The 12,490-nt window shown below is 45.8% G+C and overlaps 1 protein-coding gene across 1 annotated transcript in view; it reads left to right on the top strand.

The window, feature by feature from the left end:
- The window catches only part of T265_03411 (hypothetical protein), a gene marked incomplete at both ends in the record, with an annotated part of 67,823 nt that extends 58,651 nt beyond the window's left edge, over nt 1-9,172 (top strand). Inside the window, 4 exons of the mRNA XM_009167895.1 lie at nt 394-437; nt 3,797-3,910; nt 6,640-6,821; nt 8,912-9,172. Of these exons, the coding sequence (XP_009166159.1) occupies nt 394-437; nt 3,797-3,910; nt 6,640-6,821; nt 8,912-9,172 (601 nt within the window). The remainder of the gene's footprint in view (nt 1-393; nt 438-3,796; nt 3,911-6,639; nt 6,822-8,911) is intronic.
- Between the last annotated feature and the right edge of the window lie 3,318 nt (nt 9,173-12,490).

The raw sequence follows: 12,490 nt of genomic DNA on the forward strand, positions 1-12,490 counted from the left end.
TGCCCGGGTTTTCTTTGAAAGTTTGCCGGCGGTCTTGGTCCTCAAAGCTTTTAGATCCAAAGTCTTCACTGTGCCTTCCTCTTCTTCCGACCTTTTGGCTGGAGCCTCCGTTCCTCTGACTTGTGTGGCACTCATTCGTCGGTACTTGTTACTGGTATATTTCTGCCGATGATGGTTCAACCGACCATAATCCCCTTTCACATGCAGGCATTAACCAGATTTTTCGAATATATCCAGGTTATTTTTTGCGCGTATTGTCTTCATAAATGTACTAGCAGTAATCGAACATGGTTGACTGATTCTTTGTTTCTATCCCCCTCATGATAATGTGTTGAATTTGGCTTCTTCCTTTGACCCTCTCACTTTCATTTTTCTTCCTTTGACATCCGTCAGATATGTACAGGCGCGAAGGGAAAAACAACGAGTGGTTTTAACGCGTGAGTCATTTTTTGATGGCCAACTGCCATTCAATCAATGTTTTTTTTTCATTTTCCCTTTTCGGATCCAAACACAAAATAGCACCCCCGTCCTAGATCCCCGGGCAGCGTGGTTGCTCAAAATGTTGTTCTTTCCTCCGGGTCGATGACATCCCCTCCCCTTAGCAGTAACCCAGCCACTACGGCTCGAAGAGCAATAGATGTTCACAGACGAAGTATTGCCAGAATTCAGTTCATCGACTTTTGGAACTGTGTATGAGCTTCAAACGACCCAATTGTAATCTGGTGTTTCTGTTTGCACCCTTCAGTTTGTTGCATTAACTTGGTGTGTCAATCTAATCCAAGCGTCCCGTGCCAGAGCAGGAGGATTCCCCTCTCAGGGGACACGTAATTTTGATAGTTTCTCCTGGGGTCGTAAAGGCTGAACGTTCACCTATATGAGGAATGGTGAAGTAATAACCGAAAGAACAGTCTGATCCTATTGGTTGACAAGGCAGTTTGAACCGGAGGATCGATGTCACCAACAGAAGTGCGTTGGAATGTTGGGAAGGCTGTGGCTCGTACGGGTGCATTCTGTTGTTTTTTGCATTAAGAAATTCATCTAGTTCGATTGATGTGGTCTACCACCACCAGTGTGATGATCGAAGCGCAAAGTTGTGCACATCTGATGATTTGTCCGCCCCGTATCATTCATTTATTTCGTTCTGTGGGTATCATCGATCGGGGCACACAATACGTTAATCCGACGTTTCCCGGCGGTTGGACACTTTCCTAGATATCATCAGTTTAGTCAACATTATTGCACCATGGCATATCCTGAGTACTATCGGGATGGCTGGTCGCTTTCCAAGTCATGACCGGTTTTGTGAACCTCGATGGAACTGAATCTTATCGTAAAATTCACACATCTACAGCTGATTTGATAACTACATCGATCGAAACGTGGAGGAGCATCCTGTATCGATAAGAGAACAAAATTTATGGAGGCATTCAGACAAGGGAGTTTGACTGTCTATGGTCATCGCACATTAAGATGAAATTCAACAGATGGCGGGTAGGATAAGAAACTACGGAATTTTTAAAAGTGCTAATTCTAGGCTGAACAAACTTCATCATGAGGATGTGTACGGGAAGTTGTTGATATTGATTTGTATGGTTCTAGATAAAAAGAATGTCGGGTATCTTTTGAAGTTCCTTCTATGTTACTTGTCGATTACATTGTAAACTCGGTCCTTGATAGAGAAGCTGATGTCACACCACAGGCGACACAGGTTCACAAAAGCTGCTCTAGCCTTCACAATCCGGATGAAAATATCATTTTTCGCGCTCCATATTACTATATGGGTCAGATACCGGGCCGCTGCACGCAGCTTGACCACCGATGTCTTCGGAGCATTGTCCGAATCTGGTGGGAACACCGGATCAGCAATGTTGAAGTTCGTCGAAGGGTATTTGGGAGAAATAACCCACCCTCAATAGATGAACTGATTACACTGCATCGGTTGCGCTGGCTTGGCCACGTGCTGCGTACGTCAGTCGACCGACTTCCTCGAATGGCTCTTTTCGCACAACCACTTGAACGGTGGAAGGGAGCTAGAGGCGGTCAAACAATGACTTGACAGCGAGGTGTAAAAGCCATCACCAGCACACTCCGCTGCGCTGGTCACTGTCGTCTTCCTGGATGGGGACCCCGAGACGGGCCACACCAATGGCTAGAGACATTGTCAGATATGGCCCAGTCGCGCTCTCAATGGCGCTCATGCATCCAACCTACTGCCTTCAATGCATAGCTCCCTTCCCAATTTCCCCCCACTTGACAGTCCACTTACAGTGCTGTATTTATGCACTAATTTATCGGCTCCCGCCTCCAATGCGCAGCTACCTACCCCATCTCCCCGAATCGTCGGTGAACGAAACTGTGGCGGTTACAACCACTGTACGACTAGTACGCGGTTATTACAGCTGACAATGATGATGATGGTGATGTCGATTACATAATTAACTAAGATTTCCGCGAACCTGGGACCCTGTTCTCATGGAGTACAAGCTTGGGAAACAACAAGCCAACAGTGAGTCCAATGTGGGAAACGGATTTTCAATTAAGCGGTACCGATCGCCCTTTTGGTCTAGCAGATCAGAAACGTATGTGCTTATCTTTGGCGAGAATCGGGGGACAGACCGACTGATATTGATTAGTAGAGTAATGCACCGGAAGTCCTGGGGAGTAAACATTGTTATCAACGGTAATTCTTCATATCACTCACATGAAGTGACTGAAAGGATTCCCAACGTATCAGCTAGCTAAATCAGCCATGCAAAATTACGTGTACTTTCGACGTAAAATGATCACAGTCAGTCGTTCGCCTTGATTTGGGGAAGGAAGGAATTTGGTCACTAAAATAAACGGAGTAAATACCGTTGGTGAAATAGCCTTGAGTCAAATTGACGACATAATGCTCAGCTCTGCGGGTCAAAAGCCCCCTTTGTAAAATCGCGAGACGTTGTACCTTAGCCTCTGTGCTGTTCCAGTCCCGGTGCCAAGTACATTCCTGTCAGTGTAACGAAACAGAAATGTTCTCTCGCAAAAAGGACTAATGTTCAGTAATATAACACAAGGCGGACTGCACTTGAAAAGTTTCTCACGTCTGTACAAACTTGGTTTTGGCCTTTCGATCGTCGTCACCTCAGCCAGCTTGAGTAACCGCCTTCTAGAAGCCTGCAGTACAATGACGATGACGATTTTTGAACGAGTGACGCACGACCGACGGTTGTGGTTCATATCGAATGACCAAAACGTTTCTTCACTCTACTTGGCATATGTTCGGTACTACTTAGCCGAAGTTTCCTATATATTCCAGCCAGATCGTTTACCACGTAAATTGATGTGATACCATAAAGCAGACATACTTTGGCCATTGGGGTCTGATTAGAAATGTTAGCGAGAACAAGTCTGACCGCCTATGATTGTTTTCTCGCCGGTATTGTTTAAATTCACTTCAGTACACACCTGACGAGAATCTGCTAAATACCGTTGAACCGCTTTTTTCAACCCCATAGAAAGATTTTCCACTCTTCTGTGGCATACTAGGAGGATTTGATCTCCGTATAATCACGTGCGTTTTTTCCTATCCACAAGGGAAGAGCAGGCATCAGGTTTGCACTGATTCTATAGGGATTCATCGCGTCGTAACACAATCTAAAGTGTCCACTCCTCTAGATCAACCATTTTGGACTTCAGGGGTCGCTGTAAAGAGACCCCATTGTGTTCATTGCCCACTTTTCGTACAAGACGTGTTTTTTTTCTGTACGTCGAAGGTTGGCTACTTTTTAAATTTCGATTCTACACTTCCTCTCTTTAGATTGCTCTCCGCCTGAATCCTCAATCACGACGTCGTCGAACACCCCCGCCCCAGTTTGCACGGCGCGAGGCGTATCTGTCCAAGCAACAGCTCTGTTACATCAAGCAACTTCAGGTAATTGATAACACACGCAGTGATTACGTAATTCACGAAACCGGCAAGCAGCCCAAATGACTCGTAATGATTTAATGCGACGAACAGTTCTGTGGACAAACCGAAAGTCGCCAAACTAAAAATCCAGGGAAGTCAGCAGGGAGATTGCACAACTTTTGGTATCATTAAAGCACGGATTCGTAATGCAGCATCATCCCTGTTTGATGGTATCCNGTGACCGCGATACCATAGTATTGGACTGTTCTCCCCCTGTCATCCGGTCAAATCTTGAATACGACTAGATTCACCTGAGTCTCTCGAAAGAACCAAATTAGTTTGCAGATGAGTGTATATTCGCTAAGTTCGTGCAATTTGGTTTCAAGTAGAACATAAGGTTGACGGAAACCCGGAGACTGCGCCTACCTGATGAGCCCGAAGTGGAAGGGCGAAACCGGTCGTGGGCTGTCGACCGATTTTCAGCAACCTTATGAGTAGTACACTACACAGATATAGATTCACCTGACGTTTTAGGAGTGGTAGTGCTGTGGACTTCATATGTTCAGAGCAGGGTCAGAATAAATACAGCTCTGACTTCATGCTAATCTAGTATGGCCTCAATGATGATAATGACACGCTCTGTTCCAGTGAACCTGCTATTGTTGAAGAACTAACAAAAACAATCAGTTTTTCGAACGCTGACATTCACAATTCGTCTTAACTGGGAGTTTCGTCTTTTGACCCGCCCAGACGTGTTAGCAATAACCGCGGTTGCCATGTCATAAACGGTAAACGCATCTCCATATGTTATTTATATCTGAGCAAAGTAGCATAACGGATCCAGACAAGATCCTCACTGGTTGTCCTTTCTCTTGAAGGAATATCCCTCACCCAGGGACAGTTTTGGCCTTCTTGATCGGTATCTAACCAGAGCAATTACCGTAGTTGATTGTCTTTAGTTCCGAAGGCCTCTGTGGGAAGTTCTGGACTGTTTAAGAAGACATACATCTACTCGGAACATTGTAGCCATCCACCTCAGGAGAAAGTTGGGTTTTCGATGCATTACTAGTTGACTGCAGACCGTTTTGAACCCGTCCCACAAAAGAGTAGTTGACAAAATCATCCAAGTACTGCTTGCTCAAACTCAACTTCGCAAGTACTATGCAGATGCCCGCTCCCAACCCTTTCAAACATCAGTCGATTGAGGAAGGAAATCTACAACAAGCTTGCTGATGATCAAAGTAGAGCCGTGAAAATGGTGTAGTGTGTAAAGAACGTTGGCTAGTTTTGCTCTTCCTATCCATCTACTCAAGATAACAACAAATCAAGGCCGATGATCCAACACGGGCCACTTTGAACTCAGCGTTCATACTGTATCACTAGTCCTCCAGATTGTAAGACCTTAATTCGTTTTAGTAAATCTGAGAATGCGTCCCATAACAGATCGCTCTTGGATGATTCCTAGAGTATAAGCGATAAACCTCCGAGATTCGGCCACTTGCTTTCGTCCGATTTTTCCGCCAGGAGAGATCAAATGCCAGTCCGAAGGTCAGCTGACTAAATGTCGCCTAGTTCAGCATCTGAATCCAATCCAGTCTTTGATAGAAGTTAATCCTCGTTCAGCTGCGGTACCCTTTCGTTGATTGTCTGTCACACAACTCCAAGGAAGCACGATGACTGATCTACTGTCAGGTTGTTCAAGCCCAGAAAAGGACAGTCGGAAAGTCAAGGCCGCGTTCCAACCACAAATCTTCCGGTAGTAGCTGAGCTCTCTTCGACAGTAGGTCTTGGACAAGATGGCTCTCAGTCATTGGTCCATTATCACTATACTTGTAACGGTCGAACGGTATCTTCGAGTGACGCGTAATACCAGAACCTCCGGGTAGGCAAAACAAAGTCGGAGCTGGGTTTCTATACGGTACTATTAGGGTAAGAGAAAAAAAGGAGCAAATAGCGGATTTAGATTCCTTGCCATTTCCGTCAAACTGTCCAGCCACATGCATCAGTCATCTTTAACGCCCAAACCGGGTAACTGGGACGACTCGGCAGAAGCTGAATATTAAAAGGAATAATTGGGTCTGCGATTTTATGTGCGCAAAAGTGAGCAAACTTACACAACGAACCTCAATTGTCCATGTTCGTAGCGTCAACATGGGCGTAAGTCTGTCACTGACCGGCAGACAGTGCAGTGTCAAGGTCCGCATAGCAGTCAATGGCTAGCGGAATGTTGGCTCAGTAGTGTGGGTTGCGGTCTACGTTTCCGACGACTGTCTCGTGATTCTGATTAACGGTGCGATCACATGGGACTCATGAGTAAACAAGTCAATGTAGGCTCAGCAAACGGGACACGAACGCGCACGGGTAAGTAGGTCAGCTGCACACATTCACACACAAGTGTAGGACGAGACGGCTTTCGTGGCAAGGTGAACGGCGGGTACAGATGAGTGAAACAAGTGACTATCAAAGGTACATGGGCGGACCAAGCAGATGAATGAGTGCACTATCATGGGGTCTAGCTAGATTCCATACCATTCCCATAGTACTATCCTTTATTTTCGTCCCGACGCTTGACCTCAGCCCTGATTGGCAGTGCGAATAAGACTCGTCTTGATAAAGATCTTATGATGTCGTGATTTTATTTGCAGGGAGAACAGCTGTCAAAAACTGGTCTCATCAACACACCTATGGCTTCACTGAAATGTTTCATTACCTAGCATGTTCTATATTTGTTCTGTCCCTATCTCGCATTCCAGATGTCCGACGTGGGCCCACCTCCTCAACTGATACCGCTGTTCAACACACGGCCCACACTCCGAACCGTTGCAGTACCAAGAAAACATCGTGCGAAACGGCACCAGAAGATACCGAAGCTTTCATAATGGTGGTTGGGGACACCCGAGCAGTTCGCTCAAATGCTGCTCGACAATGTGGGTTAGTTATTGCTCAGTATTTCCTCTTGAGATGAGTAATCCCAACACACGGGCCCCGTACTTGCTATTACATACTGTTACTCGCCCATGTCATTGTAACTCTAACAGTTTCCCTCTTGTGATGTGTTAGTGCTCTAGTTGTGACATGATTAACTTGATTATCAAAAGGTAACAAACGGAGCGCTAAGTCCTTGGTAATGTTGACCCTCATTTTATCTGGTCAACTTCAGTCACTGACTCAGTGTATACCTGTCGGATAACGTTTTGTACACTTATGTTAAGTTGCAGGATTTGAGACGGAATTTCTCTAGACGGATCGTCGATGCGGATGTCAGATACGCTTAGCATATTAAAGGCAGCATACTTGCTTCGCAAGTCGCATTACGTAGAATGAATAATGTTAGTGCTCTAGTTGTGACGTAATTAAGTTGATTATCAGAAGGTAACAAGCACCGACAAATGTCTGTCCTACTAGAATGTGATGAATACAGTAGTTAGGTGCACTTGGTATAAACAGATACAATGTGAAAAGTGGAATAAGCCAAAAAGTGACTTATCGTTTGAGCACACGTGTTGAGAGTTCCTGAGTAAAAGTCCAGACACGGGACGTGTCTTCTGTACAGTATCACTGCTACACGTGTTCGGTAGTTGTCCGTGGAGACTTGCAGAGCTCTGCTGACTTCCTGTCCTATGCGCGCGAGTGTGTGTGTGTGTGCAACCTAGTTGTATGCCTATTTATTGTGTGCATTGTGAAGAGAGGGGTGTCCCTTCGTGTTTGACACTCGCATGAACCTGAATACAGCTCGACCTGTGTGGAATGAAGTTCATAAGCCTGGGGCATTGCGCAAATAGTAGCCGCTTAAACAAAAGTGGATGAGAAGTCGTAGTGTACGAGTTGTCGGCTAAGGTTGCAAGTGGGACAGGAATTGTCACGTGGTTTGAGTGTTTGTGACGCGTAATCTGATGCGTGACCTCTACAAATATTCTCCCCTTAGCGAAGAAGTAGGTGCTGAGGAAATGGTAGGTGATGGTCGTGGTTGTGAGGTAAACAAGATAATAGACAGTCTATGTGGGTGTACTAATAAAATTAGTTCCAGGGCTATGTAGACAGAAGGCCAGTCGCTACAGATGACACGATTTTTTCTAGTTGGGCCACACCACTACTGGACTCGGGTTCCATTCTTGTTAGGGTTCATCAGTCCTCTGTGTCCTTATGATAATCTCGGACCACGGACAAGTCATAAGTTACCAGAGAGCTTCACAGCCATCGGGCCAGTCATCCAATCGCGCTGCCCATATTAGACCAAGAGTTTGAGTTTGTTCACACTCAAAGTCACGAGTAAGCCTAGTTTGCACCGTCGCCAACATCTTTCAAATTCAACCGGATACCGCTTACGACCGTTTCTCTAATTCTCTCCACTGTACTTTTATTGTGATGGCCCAGTAGACTGCAGTCATACATTGTCAGTCAGTGTATTTGCTCTGAGTAATAAGGCTAGCCATAACTGTTTCCCCTCCAGATTTTTCGGTATAGCCGTGATTCCCCTTGGACGACTTATTAAGCTCGGTTGACTACCCGATCACTTCAGCCTACAGAATGATATTACCGGTTTTTTTCAACGACCCAAGTAGAACAGATCACGCCCACAGTACACATAGGCCGTTCACCCTTAGATTGCGCGCTCTCGTGGTCTACTAGCTCACTGAAGGCCTAATACGGTCTCCTCGTGTCGGGTGGCTTGTGTTTTTAAATTATGGAGCTTGAATCACGGCGTATTACGTCTATGCCGTACTTCCATCCATCATTCCAACCTGCGTTCTTGTGCAACCTACGGCTCTGCTGAACTTCATGTGAGGTTGTTCGGCGGTAGAACAGCTAACAGATAGACCATGGAGGAGAATGTGGATAGCCGTGCGCGAAAACCCTATTCGTTGCACGGATGTTTTCGATACCATGGCTAACTCCACTGTTGAATTAATTCGGTGACTTAATCGAAAGTCTATCATCCACATCATCTCCTTTTCAAGGTCTTGTGCTGGCCTTGTTACGGAGAATATGTTGCTTCGTTGTTGATGTGTTCGACGAGCTTGACAGTTAGATTGCAGGCGTTCCATTACCAATCGAAGTGACGTCGGCAGTGCTGGGTTGAGTGACGATGTCACCTCGACTGGTGATGAAACGTTTGCAATCCAACTACCAAGCTCGGCGAACAGACCAACAACCAAGGTTATTCACTTTCCGTGCATTTCGATACAACGCCAACAGTCGATAAATAAACGACCCTGGATAACGCTAACTATGCTTCCTTATAAAGTCACAGAGATCTTAGAGAAAGAGTCTAGCCTGTCGGTCTGAGAGGCCATCCGAAAAATGTCTGCGTACATTTTTACCACATTCCGGTTCGATTGTCTGAATACTGCCAAATTCTGTATCCAGTGAAGAAATATGTTTCAGTTGAAATTTGAAATGGTAGATTAATATACGACTAATGTGGAACAGAGATTGGAATGCGTCAGTCAATGGATCGCCGGTGTTGAATGACGAGCATAGCGCTCCATCGTTTGAGCCATCGGAAACGGAGTGCCGTACCACACGAGCACTTTAGTCTGCCTTGTCAATTAGCTTCTTCTTTGTCGAAACCAGACGAGTTTTCAGTGGGGTATTGGGTTTCGTTCTCTCAAACACTATTGACATACAACATCCGACCAAACGGATCAGCTGTTGCCGTTTTGTCACCGGAAGAGTTCCAGTCGGGTTGGAAATGGCTTCTGGGTTTCAGTATGGTTCCACTAACCATCTACAACATTTTCATCGCACCTAATAGGCGATTTGCTGCGCGGAATAGAATCCAAGGAATCAGCACCATAGCACATAACTTATATGCACCATTGTCCACTCTGGCCGAAAGAGGAAAACGCTACTCAGAAAATCCCCCTACATTTGGTCAGCATTCATAGATGGACCTTCTAGAATTGAGTTTGTTCACACTCAAAGTCACGAGTAAGCCTAGTTTGCACCGTCGCCAACATCTTTCAAATTCAACCGGATACCGCTTACGACCGTTTCTCTAATTCTCTCCACTGTACTTTTATTGTGATGGCCCAGTAGACTGCAGTCATACATTGTCAGTCAGTGTATTTGCTCTGAGTAATAAGGCTAGCCATAACTGTTTCCCCTCCAGATTTTTCGGTATAGCCGTGATTCCCCTTGGACGACTTATTAAGCTGACTACACTACCCGATCACTTCAATCTACAGAATGATATTACCGGTTTTTTCAACGACCCAAGTAGAACAGATCACGCCCACAGTAAGGCCGTTCATCCATCATTCCAACCTGCGTTCTTGTGCAACCTACGGCTCTGCTGAACTTCATGTGAGGTTGTTCGGCGGTAGAACAGCTAACAGATAGACCATGGAGGAGAATGTGGATAGCCGTGCGCGAAAACCCTATTCGTTGCACGGATGTTTTCGATACCATGGCTAACTCCACTGTTGAATTAATTCGGTGACTTAATCGAAAGTCTATCATCCACATCATCTCCTTTTCAAGGTCTTGTGCTGGCCTTGTTACGGAGAATATGTTGCTTCGTTGTTGATGTGTTCGACGAGCTTGACAGTTAGATTGCAGGCGTTCCATTACCAATCGAAGTGACGTCGGCAGTGCTGGGTTGAGTGACGATGTCACCTCGACTGGTGATGAAACGTTTGCAATCCAACTACCAAGCTCGGCGAACAGACCAACAACCAAGGTCATGTACTGTCCTGTTGTCTTTCATGATCACTGCTTCAGTTAAACGCGTATATCCATCTTTAAGACAGATATATAACTAGGTAACTTAATCCTCACTGGTTCGGCTCAGCAGCGGTTCGAACATTTGCACCTCACTGGTTCGGCTCAGCAGCGGTTCGAGCATTTGTACACAGGATGGGATAATACGATTTTCACACTCGACAATGCCAGTGGCTGAATTTCGCTTTACACCGCATCAGTTTGATATCTAGCTGCGATAGAATGGCAGACTGCCCGACAACGAAAGGTACTGTAACCTGAGCTGAAATGACCGGTCTTGTTACGGAGAATATGTTGCTCGGTTGTGTTGCTTGGTTGTTGGTGTGTTCGACGAGCTTGACAGTTAGATTGCAGGCGTTCCATTACCAATCGAAGTGACGTCGGCAGTGCTGGGTTGAGTGACGATGTCACCTCGACTGGTGATGAAACGTTTGCAATCCAACTACCAAGCTCGGCGAACAGACCAACAACCAAGGTCATGTACTGTCCTGTTGTCTTTCATGATCACTGCTTCAGTTAAACGCGTATATCCATCTTTAAGACAGATATATAACTAGGTAACTTAATCCTCACTGGTTCGGCTCAGCAGCGGTTCGAACATTTGCACACAGCTTCGACGCCCATAATTTAAAAAATGCACGCTGTCTGGGGTGAGAAGTTCTCAGGAGATATTCACGACGGTGGTTTTTGCTAAGGTAAACCAACAGATATGTGTTCATATCCCCATACAAACATGACCCATATCCTTTCATGCGTATTCCGATTACCGACGGTCAACGTGCATATTTGCCCAGTCGTATACGAATCCTCACTTCAAGATAACGTCCTCTTGGAGGAAGGTCATTCTATTTGGAGATAACTGATCTGTTTTTTTACCGTCCATAAACAACGATCAGCAACAGGTTCTGGACATTTTTTCGATTCTTGGTTCTCGACACGACGTGATGATCCAGAAGTCGATCAGATGCCCTAACCCTTCTAAGTCAGGTTTTCCAATGTCTTCCGCTGTGATATGTCCCTCTTTAGCAAGATAGCTTGATTTGCTCAGAATATGCTCTGCGGTTGACCTTCCGAACGTCCACCAACCTCTCCGTAAAAGCCGTGACATCATTTTCAGACACTTGATACAGCTGTCTGTACAAGGTGCCTTCCAAATTCACCGCAAACGCAATTGGTCAAATACTCTGGATGTGCGGATTTTGTCAGCTCGTATGGTCTAGGTCTGATGGCCGCATCGCGCACCCTCAATTTCGTTCGACGTATGGTCTTCAAGTACCTCAATGGAATACCGTTGATCTGTATGGGTGATTGGCGTCCGCAATCAACGTTCTTATTTCTTGTCATCTCTCGTCGCCCAGGACAATGACTGAGCCGACGCTTCCTCTTGGTGCTTTACAGTTTGACTACCGGAACACTACCGATTGTCCGGTATATCTAACTGCAGAACACGACATTCGAAAAGTGAGAGGGGAACCTCAATCACCCGGTCTTCAACGCGTGTCGCAAGCCGTGTGCTTTCACAAGTCTGCGGCCAATAGAGACACGCTTTTCCAAAAACTTTGTCCACATTTCGCCCACTCAAAACCGCGGACTTTGTAACAAGCTGTGTGGTTTATACGTCAAGGGGTTTCGCCATCGAGAAGAGCGCTGATAACTCAGTTTGAGTAGATTGCCGTTAGTTAGTTAGCTTATCGCTGAGGGTGTACCCTCTCTCCCTCCCCCGATAATGAACCAGTGGTAACCGATTTGATTGCTGATTGTAGTAGGTTCAGTGTTCGGAGCAGTCATTCCACCTGAAGGAAGTAGGGAGGGCTGAGATACTTCCAACTCGCTCAACCAAACCCAGTCGGGTCGCCGAGGTTAGGTTCGAACAACGAAGCT

Source organism: Opisthorchis viverrini (genome assembly GCF_000715545.1).
Source record: "Opisthorchis viverrini unplaced genomic scaffold opera_v5_49, whole genome shotgun sequence".
NCBI lineage: Eukaryota > Metazoa > Platyhelminthes > Trematoda > Opisthorchiida > Opisthorchiidae > Opisthorchis > Opisthorchis viverrini.